This window comes from Onychomys torridus, chromosome 7 (genome assembly GCF_903995425.1).
Source record: "Onychomys torridus chromosome 7, mOncTor1.1, whole genome shotgun sequence".
In the NCBI taxonomy this organism is placed as follows: domain Eukaryota; kingdom Metazoa; phylum Chordata; class Mammalia; order Rodentia; family Cricetidae; genus Onychomys; species Onychomys torridus.
The window spans coordinates 78972083-78986706 of NC_050449.1; the positions used below are offsets into that span (position 1 = coordinate 78972083).

General features: G+C 40.2%; 1 protein-coding gene across 3 annotated transcripts in view; it reads right to left on the bottom strand.

The window, feature by feature from the left end:
* Ibtk (inhibitor of Bruton tyrosine kinase) overlaps positions 1 to 11525 on the bottom strand; it is a 66498-nt gene extending 54973 nt beyond the window's left edge. For all 3 annotated transcript variants that reach the window (XM_036192756.1, XM_036192757.1, XM_036192755.1), the window contains exons 1-3: positions 11316 to 11525; positions 5334 to 6022; positions 213 to 309 (exon numbers count right to left, since the gene is read on the bottom strand). In XM_036192756.1, the coding sequence (XP_036048649.1) occupies positions 213 to 309; positions 5334 to 5654 (418 nt within the window). In that variant the 5' untranslated portion in view covers positions 5655 to 6022; positions 11316 to 11525. The remainder of the gene's footprint in view (positions 1 to 212; positions 310 to 5333; positions 6023 to 11315) is intronic.
* Positions 11526 to 14624: the final 3099 nt, after the last annotated feature.

Sequence of the window (14624 nt, forward strand, 5' to 3'; positions counted from 1 at the left end):
ACCCTTTGGGTTGTGCTTTAACTCTTAAAGACACAACTTTAAAAAGGCAAAACAAGATGTTATGAATAAAAAAAAAAAATCAACAGGTGTGAAAGTAAAAGTTCTTTGTAGATATTCAAACAAATAAATGTATCCTCAGTATCTTAATCCGAAAAAAATAGGAGTTTCCAGAACTGCACCTTGCTGGACTGACTGTGTGAAGCTATCCTTACCAGTGTTCTTAAATACAACGTGAGCTGGCCTGTCCTTCATAAGAAGATCCAAAGGTGACAATCCTTCTTTATCTTGAATATACAAGCTAACACCATGCTAGAAAAAAAAGTACATATTATCAATATCCTCTGAACCAGTAATTTCTATATCAAATCAAATAATCACCATAAACACATTGAAAAAAGAAAGATAACCATGTAATAATTATCTCTCATCAAATGCTCAAATATTGGTAGAACAAGAAAAGAAGTAAATTTTAAAATTTTGTTTTTGGTGTGTGTGTGTGTGTGTGTGTGTGTGTGTGTGTGTGTCCATCCAGGTGCCTACAGATGCCAAAGTGGACATCAGATCCCCTAGGGGTGTAATTACAGTGAACTACCCAATGTGGGTGCTGGGAAATGAACCCCAGCCCCGGAAGGAGCAGCAAGCACTCCTAACTGCTGAGTCATTCATTTCTTTGGCCCAGAAGTAACATTTTAAATCGAAGTCAAGTACATAAGACAGTTTTTCAAAGTAATACTTCTCCACTGTGGGACACCTAGGAGGAGGTAGAAGAACATTTGACAGGTAGGGCCAAGTGGCCACTCTTCCATCTCTGGTCCTGTACTTCTGAAGGACCTCAGAATGTTGCTTTCTTCTTCTTTGTTGCTTTGTAAACACCACAAGGTGAGTAGTGTGCTCCACTACAGCCTCCTGGTACTTTACTATCACAGTCCCAAAGCAATGGGACAATGAGTTTGAAATCTCCAAAATCATAAACCAAAGTAAAATTTCTTCATCATAAGGTAATTTACCTCAAGTATTTTGTTAAAGTAACTTCTAACAAAACAAATAAGGTAGATCTGATTGTCTAGAAGGACCTACATCTGTATACATGTAGTTAAGCATGTTTACAGACACACTCATTTTTCATAGTCAGATTTCATGTCTATAAATATAAGGATTGCAAAGATTTTACAACAATGGCAGTAGTAGTCAGGGTTTGCCTCCTACAATGTGATCATCAGTACCCCAGCTCTTTCATCTCACCTGCCCTGGTCTTATAAAAAAGGCAGTCTGAGATGCACATTATTCCAAACTATAAGCATGACAAATGAGAACTCAGTAACTCGGACTCATAAAGTTTACCTTGTATGTATTCCCACTAGACCTTACTTACCACATATATCTGTACTGTCTGAAACAACCTCTCAACAGAATGCAAGACTTTGGACTCTCCTTCTCTAGAGCTCCGTCATGGACTTCTGTACTTCCTAATATATTTATCTTGAATGCTTAAGGTACATATGCTGAGCATAGTATATGCCACTTACTTAAGATCAATTCTTTCTGTACATGTCCCCAATTGTGTAATTTACAAAATAGCATTTAAGTAGATAGCAGGCTTAAGAGGCTGAGTAGTTTGTGATGGTTTTCTATGGACAACAGATAGGCTTTCTACATCATTTCATCACAGAGCCCTAATGCTACTGGAAACACTAACATCTGCTTTCATTTTGACTATGTAGTCCTAAAACTGCAAGGTAAAAATTATTATTCCTGGGGTTTAGAAGAAGATCAGAAAAATTTCAGATCAATTCTTCTAATTAGTTTGTGCGTATTCTATTTTAGTTTTAAAACGCAGTTTTTGTTTCCAAGTCTACAGTCAGTTGGATGTTCCGGCTATCTCCTCTGTGGAGTGCCTAACACCCTAAGATCTTTTTGCTTATGTTACCACTGTTGGTCTCTGTTATGTACAAAACCCTAACACTACAATATTTTAAAAGCACTTTCCATTTATATTTAGTTATTTGATTCTTGCCTATCTCCCCATACTAGTATAAAAACTCAATCAAAAAAAAGAGCTCAGTCATGTTCACTACAATGTCTGTAATGCATAGGTCACGATATGGCACGTATCATATACTCAAAAGATATTTGTTCTAAATACTTTGCAGTTAGTGTGCCATTCAACCCGTGCAACTCTGGGATTCTATTAGGTTTTCATAACAATAGGAGAAATCAAAGCAAGTTCTTCCAGACCAGTGAGTAAACAGCAGTATAAAAATACAACGGCACCAGGCGCAGGGTGACTCCTGCCCGCAATCCCTGCTAGGCAGTAGGATTTACAAGTCTGAATTCAGCTTGGAAAACCAAATGGAATCTGGTCTCGAAATTTAAAAACAAGACTAAGTACAGTCCAGCCACAGAGTACTTCTCTACCATGTGTGAGGCCCTAGGCTCACCCCAGTATTACAAATGAAACAGTTTAAACAGAAGAACTCTATAAACATAAAGCCTTTGGCATTCAATCTCATCATGGAATAAAACGGTCTAAACAAGGCTACTTAAGATTGTTACCTCTATTGTAACTTTATGTAGGCAAAGAGTTCTGCTAAGGTCTCTTGTATTTCTAAATCAGGGACTGATAGTGTTGACAGTATGCGTGTATATTTATTGAGCAATTTATTTTGGCATTTGACATAAAAATTTCTATAGTTCTGAAGTTTATCAGATGCAAATTCACTGAACCTGCATTCATGATTATAGTGTTTGTTGTCAACAAGTAACACCTCAAGGACTACGGTGTACATCAGAGAACTGACATGAAGCCCTTCAATGAAGGACTAGTCCTGTATCCCTTTCCCCTGAAAGGAGAATAGCAAGGCCAAAGGAGAAGACATGCTGAGCAGGTATCTTACAACATGAGAACACTGAACAGTTTTGGAAGAACAATTTGGTAGGAATGTCTTATCAGTGAACTTCACTTACTGCTAGTTATCTATCAGGGGTCAACAAGGGCTCTGATAAAACAAGCTAAGCAAGCCAAAACACAATTCCCAACTTCTCAGAGCAGTACACACCCACACTACCATGAAAATCTAAAGCAAGCCAAAGTCCAAAATTCAGGCCAAATCACAACTGTTTCAAGTTGAAGCCCTAAATATAGACATATGCCTAGCAACCTCGCAGACAGAAGAAAACCAAAGAGCCCTCGAAAGCTCAACAGAATTATCAGCAAAGCAATGTTCCAGCCAAGGCTTCAGAGGTGAGAAGAGAAGACTGCAGCCAACTGATGCTTTAGTTCTTTAGCTCCCCACAGGGACAGAAAAGGGATTGGTGATGCTCCTTACAGACAAGGGGCAGAGAGAAGAAAGGACTACTACTCCCCTCTTGTAGATACAACTGAGGTCCCATGTTTGGAATTTTATCTAAGATGACTTGGTAAGTAGGGCACTTACAGAATTTAGCTACAGAAGGATGATATTGTACTACCAATAGACATTAGAAATTATTTTGATGAGAATATATTACAAAAAATATCTTATGTGAATAACTGTTTTTTAAAAAAATAAAACAACTGAAAATACTAATGGTAAGATTCCTAATTTGACTACAAATTGCTTGAGGATAGAAAGACTTGGTTAGTATTTTCTGGGCCTGCATAAACTTGAAAAAAATGCCTATATAAAGAAAAGTTACACATTGAGAATGAATGACTCAGTATTCATTAGTGCCATAACACTGAGTATTTCTCAAAACACTTTATAATCTGGCTATTCACAAAACAAACTTACATGGAATCTACCAAGTGAGAAATTTCATATAAATTAAGCTGATTTTAATTATCAAATTTTTAAACTAAAAACATTTTATTCTAGTTAAATAAGAAGTAGACATATTATTCAAAACTATTAATTCTGATGCTAAACAACCAGTACCCTTGTAAAGTAGTCAATGATAATTTAAGTCATTAAGTGGGAACCTGAGCCTTGAGAATGCTAGGCAAGTATTCTGCCCCTAAGCTACCTCTCCACACTGAACCTCTCTGGTTTTAGGTGTTGCCCAATTAATAAACCATTCTTTGTTCAAATAAACTCTGTTCAAGTTCTTTTTTTTTTCTGACAATAGCATACAGTGCCCATATCATAAAATTGCACAATAGCTCATTGTATGTTGTGAGCTTTGATGTGTATTTGAAATTTTACATAAAATGTGTAAATAAGTAAGATATAAGGGATTTTAAATCTAAAGATAAGTTATAGCAGTAAGAGTATCAAACACATATAAACCTCTCTTAGAAAATATCCAGTCAGGGAAGCAGATCAGTGCCTTGCTCTGCCATCAGCAGAAAAGCTTCCTCCTGCAGTACATGGGAACAAATACAGAGACCCACAACCAGACAATAGGCAGAGTGAGAGATCTTGGAACACTCGGCCCTAAATGGGCTGTCTCCGTTAAATCCCTCCCCTCAGGGCTCAGGGACCCTGTGGAAGAGAAGGTGGAAGGAGTGTGGGAGTCAGAGGAGATGGAGGACAGGAAGGAACCATGAACTTCTAGATGCAACAGGACAGGAGAGGTAGGAACTCACAGAAACTGAGGCAACACGCACTGGGCCTGCCACACTCCACCAGATGGGGTCCTAGAGCTGAAAAGAAGTAGTTGTACGTTCACAGTAGATGGCCAGAGAAAATGAACTCAATGGCAGCACTGGAGATTCTTTATCTCATAATGTCACATCTGTCATATTGGACCTTTTTTTTAAAAAAAATTTACCTTATTTCTTTTAACTTTATATTTTCTCTATCTTTTTACTCTACAGGTCTTTGGTGTACATATCATAGATTCCAGCTTAGTGTGTTTTTATGAGTGTGTAAACGAGTAGGTCTGTTTCTTATGCCTTTTCTTGAGCTCTTTTCCTTCTGTTTGTTTTGTCCAATTGCAATGGGTTAGTTTTTGTTTTATTTCATTATGCTTTATTTTTTTTTTTTTTTCATCCAAAAGAAGCCTGTTTTCTTTCTTTTTTTTTTTTCAAGACAGGGCCTCACTACAGGGCTCTGGCTGTCCTAGAACTCAAAATGTAGACTAGGTTGGCCTCGAACTCCCAGAGATCTGCCTGCCTTTGTCTCCCAAATGCTAGGAATAAGGGCATAAACCTAGGATTAAAGGTGTGGCTTGTTTACTTTCTAATGAGAAATAGAAAGGAGGTGGATCTGGATAGGAGATGGGGAGGAGGTAGGAGGAAAAGAGGGAGGTGAAACCATAATCAGGATATATAATGTGAGGGGAAAAATCTATTTTCAATAAAAGGAAAAAGAAAAGCACATGCCTAAAGAAGTTTTAAATAAATTGACACTCACCTTCACTAGAGACCAAACGCAGTCAATATGCCCATAAAAAACGCTTCTGTGCAAGGCTGTCCAGCCTGACTCCTTGTCTTTCACCAGCAGATCCACTCCTTTCTCAATAAGCCAATCTAACACGCCTTTCTTCCCGCAGGAGGAAACCAGGTGGAGGGCATTCCTGCCAAAGGCATCCTTGACAGTTGCAGCATTGAAACAGTGACTGGAGAGGAAGGCCTTGATCTGGTTCTCACTCCCCTTTGTCACCACAGAGAGGACATCCAAAGCATGCTTCAGGGATCGGCATTTTGATGTGCAGTCAGGGGTGGCAGAATCCATCCTAATTGCTTTTATATTGCTTATTCCTTCAGAACAGTCACTGAAGGAAATTTTAAAAATGAAAAGCTAGGACACAAGGATACTATTCAGGAAGAATTATTGAGAAGATATGACCCTCTGGGGGTTATAATTTAATTAATCACAACAATTATAGAAAACTATATGTCTTTGTATAATCTTTTGGCACTTAAATCAAAAAATTATAAATAGTTCTATAAAGTTCATATCAAATACAAGTTCTTTAATTTTTTTTTAAAAATCCCAGTTTATAAATTATTCCTGGAGTCAAGCACCAAGGGGGAGTGAGGAGGGGAACTCCCCCTCCACACCGTCTGAGCCTTTCAAATATCCATAATTGCGAGGGTGACCTGTAGGAAAACAAAGTAAAAGCAAAATTACAAATCTAACTCTCTTGAAGTACTTTACAATGTAACTCCACATCTAAATGGCCTTCATTCATTAAAAAAAAAAAAAAAAAAAAAAAAGCTATCAACTTTCCATGTTGGTCTCTTTCAGAATGTTCATTATCTCCTGTATTTTTAAACTCTATAAGCTAAGTCCCCAGGAGCTATAAACACATTCAAATCTATTGTCTTCAAGAGAATGTCTTCCTAAAGGTCACCACCTAAAGCTACATCATAACCATTACCAAAACTTCACCCATTACTCTTCATTTTGTGGCAGGCAATGTGTCTTCTCACCTGAATGGCCCCTTGTCATGGGGGAAATAATTAATCTAGGGTCATCAGAAAAACTGGAGTACTATCTGGAAAGAAATAATTTTTGATACTTTATACCTGTATTAATATAAATTTTAGATGGCTCAGAGACAAAAAAATGAAGCCATGAAAACATAAGAGGGTATTCTTTTATAATCATCACATACAAAAAATATGATCTGAAATCTCAAAGTATAAAATGATGATGATGACATTCAATATAACTCTTAAAGCTATATAAAATAACAACAACAACAACAACAAAACCTTCCCTATTACATGGTGTGTAAACCTTTGCTTGCTATCTATTCTTTGGGAACAGGGGGAAAAAAAAAACAGTTACAAGACTCTTTAGAGACAGGCCAGAGTCCACTGTGTGTTCAGGGGACACTTCAGAACATTAGATACAAATATGGAAGAGTCTAAATTTGTTATTTCCACGCCCACTTGAAGTCCCGACATCAGAAGTCTAAGATCTAACTGGCTTTCTGACAGTGACTATTCTGATGAGTCCCTTTAGAAACGAGAACAACAAACTACTTGAGTTCTAATTCTAACACCGGGTCTGTTTCTGCAAACCTCTACAGTTTTAACTGAACACAGTCCCACAAAAACAAACAAGCCAACCAACCAACAAAAACAAAACAAACAAACAAACAAACCCACTTCAAAATCTCAGTTTGAACCTAAAAGAATAAAAAATCATTGGCATTTAACTGGCACCAAGAAAAGGAACCGATGCCTCAAGTCGTTTAAAATGTCAAAACTAAACACAATATACAGCAAAACAGTCAAGTCACTGATCTCACTCTTTCAAGCTCTAAAGCCCGCACTACTCCTGCTTTTCCCACATCAGGACAGGTTAGACGTTAGACAACGTTAGACCGCCTTATGTGTTTGAAGTGACCACTGCACCGAATCCTAAAGGCAGGATGGATTGATAATGCAAGGCTCCTGCGTTAGCTAGCTTAGGTACTGGCAATGGTGCAGCCCCAACGATCTTGCCACAAAGATCTTAGCAGGTCAACACTGAGTTCTGAACAATGATTCACAGGCCTTACATTCATCTATAATTTTATTTTAAAACAAATCTGATCACCTACTCCCCTAATATATCCCAAACAAAAGAAAACAAACAAACAAACAATGTCTCTCATGTTAAAAACAGCTTTATCTAACAGTAATCAACAGTCTTACCAAGTGTTAACCCTGTGAACTACAACAACCAGCCTGACAAGGTATGTTCACTGTTGTAATATTGGCACAAATGTTATGGAGTAAACACTTTCTGATTGGACTTGAGGCTTGCTCCATAAGATAGAACTCATATCTGGCACCATTAATGGGGCCAATTAATGGTTGGGTAGGTCACAGGCCCTAGCTGAGAATCTACTACTATTCTTCTGCTAAATGAGAATAACTTTTAACAGACTTCTAAGGACTTTTCACTCAACCTTCATGAGAAAAGATTCTTTTAGCAGTAGATGGTGATTCACACAGAGACCCACAACTGGCCAGCATGCAGAATAAGAGACTGTGCAGATATCCAAATGAGATACCTGATTCACACCCATCCTCCCAAGGCTCAGGGACCATTGTGGACAAGGGGATAAAACAATTTAAGAGCCAGAGGTAGCACACAGCATTTTTTTCTGGACACAGCATGATGGTTGCACATATGAACCCACAGCCACTCTTACTGCATGCACAAGATCTGAACACAATAAAGCCAGACAAAATCTTAGTGTGGGGCAGGGAGGTAATCATGAAGTCACTTCCCTAGCTGAGGAGCTACTGACAACTGATGGCTGATAGAGAAAGTCAGGGGTGTGGCTCCTGAGAGGCTACCCATGCTCCAGTAGATGGCCCTATACCCATGCACATACAGGAAGCATAAGTTGTCTAAGTGGTGTGTGTGTGTGTGTGTGTGTGTGTGTGTGTGTGTGTGTGTGTGCTTAAGACATTTAAGTGGAAGGGAACAGTGGTAGAAAGGACAGGGAAGGAATCAGAGGGGAAGAAATGGTGAGTGGGTTTAATCAAAAGACACTATACACATGTAAGAAATTCTCAAAAAAGAAATAAATATCCTTGGAAGTCTAGGTAGAGAGTTTCATATGAGCATAGGTATTTATGGCGGTATAAGCGATAATGCTCCAAAGGATCCAATGTTTGAATGCTTGGTTCCCAGTCAGTTGAACTGTTTGGAAAGAATTGGGAGATATGACTATGCTGGAATCGGTGTGGCTTTGTTAGAGGAAGTGTGTCACTGGGAGTGGGTTTTTTGAAGCTTCAAAAGCCCACATCAGGCTGGGTCAGCCTCTGCCCGCCCCTTCTCTCTCTGCTTCTATTTTGAGGATCAGATGTGAACTCTTAGCTACTGCTACAGAACCATGTCTGCCTATTTGCTGCCATGCTCCCTGTCAAAATGATCAAGGACTAACCCTCTGAAACTGTAAGCAAGCCATTCATAATTAAATAGTTCAACTATAAGTCCCTTTGGTCATGGTGTTCCACAGAAACAGAACAAGAACTAAGACTGTATTATGCAGCACACAACGCTCAGATTCTGAATTCAAGACACCTGAGCTAGTAACACAAGTATGTAACTACCTAAGGATCCTGAACACACCACTTAATTTCGTGAAGCTTCAATATTTTCATTTGTAAAAGATTTAAAGTATCTCTTGACCTGTTCTAAAACCTAATGAGATATTTTATGCACATGGCACAAACATCTAACAAGTTAGGGAGAAAATATGACATCTTGATAAGTCAGAAAACATCAATAATATATTAGGGCCCTTTCTTTTTGAAATACTCTTCATTCAAATCTTTAAAAGGCTACTTCTCAGTGCTTATAAAAATACCTACCATCTTTTGAACTTTCATATGGACATATACATACAGAGCTTTACCTAAATTAACTATAAATTAACTATGTCTCATTTCAACCTTCTTACTGACCCTATAAATATTACTACCTTCACCTTACTATGAGCAAACAAGTAACCTACCTAAAAATCATACAGTGAGAAGAGTACTCTGTCAATCAACCACTTGTCAATCAACTGGCTCTCTCACCACAGTTAGGAATGTCAATAGGATGTAATATAGTATAGTCAAGAAAACTGTCATCTGGGTTGCTACACTAGAACCATAGACGAGCGACTTGAGCTCCCTATTCCTCCATTTCTTCCTTTGTGAACTACTGACAATAACCTCCTTTGGAGATCTACGCCTTGCCGACATGGAGGGCTTTTAAGATCCTTACAGAAAGGGAGAGAGAAGCATGCTATCCTTCTTCATCATCTTCACCGTCAGGAAGCAAGACTGTTTTTGCTGAGCTCTTTAGAACCAAAATACCTCCCCTGTACACCTGTATCTTTACTAATTTAAATGTTTCAAGCTACATATTATGAGTCATAATCAAAGATCAGTTGTTATAAGCCTAAACACATTTTAAAAAATAAGTGCTTAGCCGGGCGGTGGTGGTGCACACCTTTAATCCCAGCACTTGGGAGGCAGAGGCAGGCGGATCTCTGTGAGTTCGAGGCCAGCCTGGTCTCCAAAGTGAGTCCCAAGAAAGGCGCAAAGCTACACAGAGAAACGCTGTCTCGAAACAAACAAACTAATTAATTAATTAATTAAAAATAAGTGCTTACAATGGTTAGGACATTAAGTAATTTGGCTCTATTAATACTGCAATCTAATGTTGTTCTCAAATACTCTCTGTGTAGAAGACCTAGAAACTTTGTGTAGTTCAATGCCTATCTTATTTTCATAACAGAAAATGTGCCCACAATTTAGGGAGCAAATAAGTGCATCTGGATGTTGCAAAGAATTGCTTCCCTGTAATAAGAAACTAGTGTGTCATTGAAAGTAACCAACATCCTTTAATAGGTATACTTATTCAGTCTAGAATTTTGGAATCCAGGAGCATCTTGAAAGTTAAAAAGTGAAGTTAAATCATCACCAAAAAAAAAAAAAAAAAAACTAGCATACTGAAAGTTCTTCAAACAAGTTTTATTAAAAATGAAAACCAACATATCCAATTAATGTTTGTCTTGAAGCTGCGATGTGACTAAAGTTTGCCAAAAACATTTTTAGAAAACTCGTTTAAAAAAAAGTTCTGACCTCCTGTACCATGAAGTAGGTTTCTAAAACAATAAAAACAAACGAACGTATTTCAACAAATAAGTCAGGAATTGACCAAAAATGCCTGCGAATTTGCATTAGGGAGGTAGCCACACTATCTATTTAAAAAAATAAATAAATAAATAAAGCACCACCCTTCTCAGTATTTCTGGGGAACTTCTTCAAATGTCCTACTTCGAGGTCAACAGAAACAGGTGCTACTCAACTTTTGCTCCTCCGGCTAACACAACTCAAGTTTTATGACTACGTTAGAATGTCAGATAACCTAGTCAAACATGGCCTACGTACGGTCTGGGTTGGCCATTTCCCCCTCTGAACTGGCATTCCCTTGCAACCTGATAGCTACGAACCAAAGGCCTCTTGAGCCTATCTCTGCAGAACAGACCTAGTCCCTTTCCTCCCAGCAGCACACCTTCCTGCAAGACCTGCTCCTGCAAACTCAGCAAGGCCCACGTGAACTAAAAAAAAAAAAAAAATTGGTAAACTCCACTAAGCGCTTAGGGGACACGGCGCCTCCAGGAAGGGCTCCAAGGGAAGTGACGCCAGGCAACTCTCGGAACTAGAACTGCAACGTCGCTGGAGGGCGTGTCGGGAAGCCGGGCGACGTAGCACTCCGCGGGACCAGGCCATTCATTAGCTGGAGGGGGCGGCGGGGCTGCGCTCCCAGGCCACCCGCCCGTGCCACGCGCGGCGCGAAGCTCGAAGCCACCCCTCCGCGAGTCCCCTCCCCGGGGCCCAGCCTGCTCCCTTCGCCGGGCTGGCGGGACGCCGTCGCCTCCGCCCTCACCAGTCGCTAGATGAAGGTGCGCCGGGGGTCTCCGCTGGGAAGGCGCGCGGCCGCGCAGGGACTCATCTTCAGTGAAGGCGACCGGGGACGACGAGGGGAGCCAGGAACCGGGCTGCCTGAGTCGGCTCCGGAGGCGGCTGCAAGCGACAGCCGCGAATGCCGGCGCCGGGACGGGGTTCGGGGACCTGGGCTAGAGCGGGCGGGCCTCAGGAATAAGACGGGCGCTGATTGGCTGGAGTTCGTGTATGCCCCACGGTGATTGGTCGGGGCCTGCCCATAAGGCCTAGCGTGGCAGCACCTCGGCTGTGGCCTGCCCCTAGGGTCCCAGAGGAACTTAACCCTGCCGGGCTTGGGGCTGTAGACACAGGCTGCCGCCTTGGACTCAGAACCCGTGGTGTCCCTCCTAGATGGCAGATGTCATCCTAGTAGTTGTGTCTCCCGGCTGGTCGTGACTCGGAAGGGATGATAAGGCGGGGATGGAGAAAACAAGGACCTGGCTGGATGCCCGAGCACCCGTCACCACTCAGTACAAGCATAGACACCTTAGCTAAGTTGCCTCCCGGATCCCCAGCAGTGGGGTGACTGGGAAACCAGGGGTGTCCTCTTCCCAAGTCCTGCTGCTCTGCCCTACTGCTCTGTGAGCCCCTGTTATACCCGGAGTGTCTGAGTGTCATCCCTTTCCCAAAAGGCACCACAGGTTGTTCAAATCGCCACTGTGCGACCAGCTGCTGACTCGGGTCACACCACTAGGTACCTGAGGACAGACTTGCAATAGGTTTTCTCGCTTTAAATCTAAATCTAAAGGCCACTTTAAAAGTTGGAAACTGTTAGGGAGGAAAGTAAACCAATAATCAGTCCAGAATAGAAAACATGCTGCTGCTGAAGTCTGATACAGAGGCGCCTTAGTAAACATGTGTTCAGGGAGGGGTAGCATGACTCAGAAGAAAACAGCACGAGGAGCCGGGACTTGGTTGAACCTCTGCCCTGCTTGTGTTCCCGTATGAGCCCCTGGCACTCTAATCTGTTAAACGGAGTTAAACTCGATATCTTGTTATACTGGCTCAGCCTGGTTATCTGTTTTGTAGACTTTGTAGGACCTTGAGTTGCTAGATCAGCGTGAAGGAAAAACGAAAACTGAGACCCAGTTCCCCAACTCTCCCAGTACAAGAACTTTCCTTGCTTTCCTACTTCCTACTTTGACGCATAACAAAAACCAGTCTGTAATGTATAAGCAATGACCTGAAGCTGTGTAGGATAGTCACCCATTCATGAACAGAGAAGCCCACTGATCCAAACCTGAGAATGTAAATAAACATGTTGACCTGAGTTCACATCTTTTATCTGTCTCTTCCTTGTATCTGAGTAAGTCCTTTGGGTTTCCTGAAGCCTTATTTCCTCATCTTGCAAAGTGCGTTTTGCTGTGGTGAAAATGTGTTGATAGCATTGAATAGAGTGCCAAACACAGTAACAACACACACACACACACACACACACACACACACACACACACACACACACACACACACACACGGCTAACTTTTATACGTAAAGTATGTCCTTAGCTGTATTATTCTAAGTATTCATTCATCTGGAAGTTGCCATGTTTCAACCACTTGTAAACACGGGGGTATAAAATGTTCCTATAGTCAAAATCCTACACATAAGAATTAAGTGCAACTTTAACAAACACGTGAAGAGATATACTAAAGTACTACAGATTTCATCTGACTTCCCAAAGATATGACAAACTAGGTAGAAGTAGAAGATAATTGGATGATGGAGAAAAAGAAAGGACAGAATTGAGCCAAGGAATGTCTTGGAAGTTGGGGGTGAGGCAAAGAACTGATCCTGCTTCAGGAAGTAGCAGAGAAGAAAACCTTAGAACACCGCTTATAAAGTAGAAGTCCACCTGCCACAGTTGTCATGGTGCTGACCAAATGGAGAGATACTCTGACGTAATATTATTGTCCCTGGCACAAACAGCATGAGCTTCATATTTTTACACACTGTTGGGCCCAAAAGGAATGCTAGTTGGTGGCACCAATAGGTATCATAAATGTAGTGGTTATAGGTGACTGAGTCAGTTAAACTCCAAGCTAATGAAAATTTAACCTTTTATTGTAGATTGACAGGAAACTACCTCGCTTTTACCTCAAGGTGAAAATTAACCACATTACACCAGAAAGTAAATAGCCTGGCTTACCTTTGGACGAGACAGAAAGACACTGATCCAACTCTTCATCGTTTTTTTTTTTTTCTTTTTCTTTTCTTTTCCCATAACTTCTGCTCTCCCCTTTTTATTTTACTACAGGTTCAGCAATATTTGTAAGTCATTACATTTTTAAGTATTTTTTCCCCTCCATGCCTTTGTCTAAAAATTTTATGCATTTTTTTCATCACTAGGCAATCTTCCTTTTGGGGCCTACTTTTCCTACTTGCTTTCTGTTGCCCCCTTTTTCCTTTCTAGTCTACTTTAGTAACATTTTGGATTTTATCTTACTGGTTGTAAAAGTTTGTGTTTTCTATCTGTCTTTCCCTTCTGCCACGCATCGAATGTTATTTTGGAGCTTTCTCACTACTGGGGAATTGCTCTTTCCCCTTTTCTCTTGCTAACTGTGTTCCTCTTCTTCCTTCCATCACATTTTCCTTCTCTATGCTTTCTTCATTAGCCTGGCTTCTCCTCCGGCTTTCTGAGTCCTTCACTCCTTTCTTCATCTAAGGCAATGTTAACTTTAAGTGACTGTTTGTCTCATACCAGACTTGACCTTGGTTTTGCCATTTTCTGTCTACTACTGAGATTTAATTGATTTTGTTGTATTTTTTATTGCATAGTTTAATGTTGCTGTTACAATAGTTTATCTTTTCCTCTCTTGAGTAGTACTGGGTATTGAGCACTCAGGAGAAGTATTCTACATACAGAAATACTCAAATACAGCTAAAATACATTGAGAGAGATTCCAATGAAGGGATGTAAAAACCATAGCACAAAAACACAAGAAACATAAAAAAACACATCAACATAAACATCACTCCCTTAGAGTCTCCTTTGCAACTATAATTCCTCGATTATTGAATCTAAAGATACTGAAATAGGTACAATATCAGCTAAAGATTTTAAAAGTTTACTAGTAAAACCTATCAATGAACTTAAAGAGAATACAAGCAAGCAGATGAATTCAATCTAGGACCTAGAGAAGAAAGTAAGGGACACAGGAAAAAAAAAAACAAAACTCAGCAAAATAGATGAGAAAAATGTGGATATAAAAGAAATGTTCAAGAATAATTCTCACCAATAGGCTTAACCAAGCA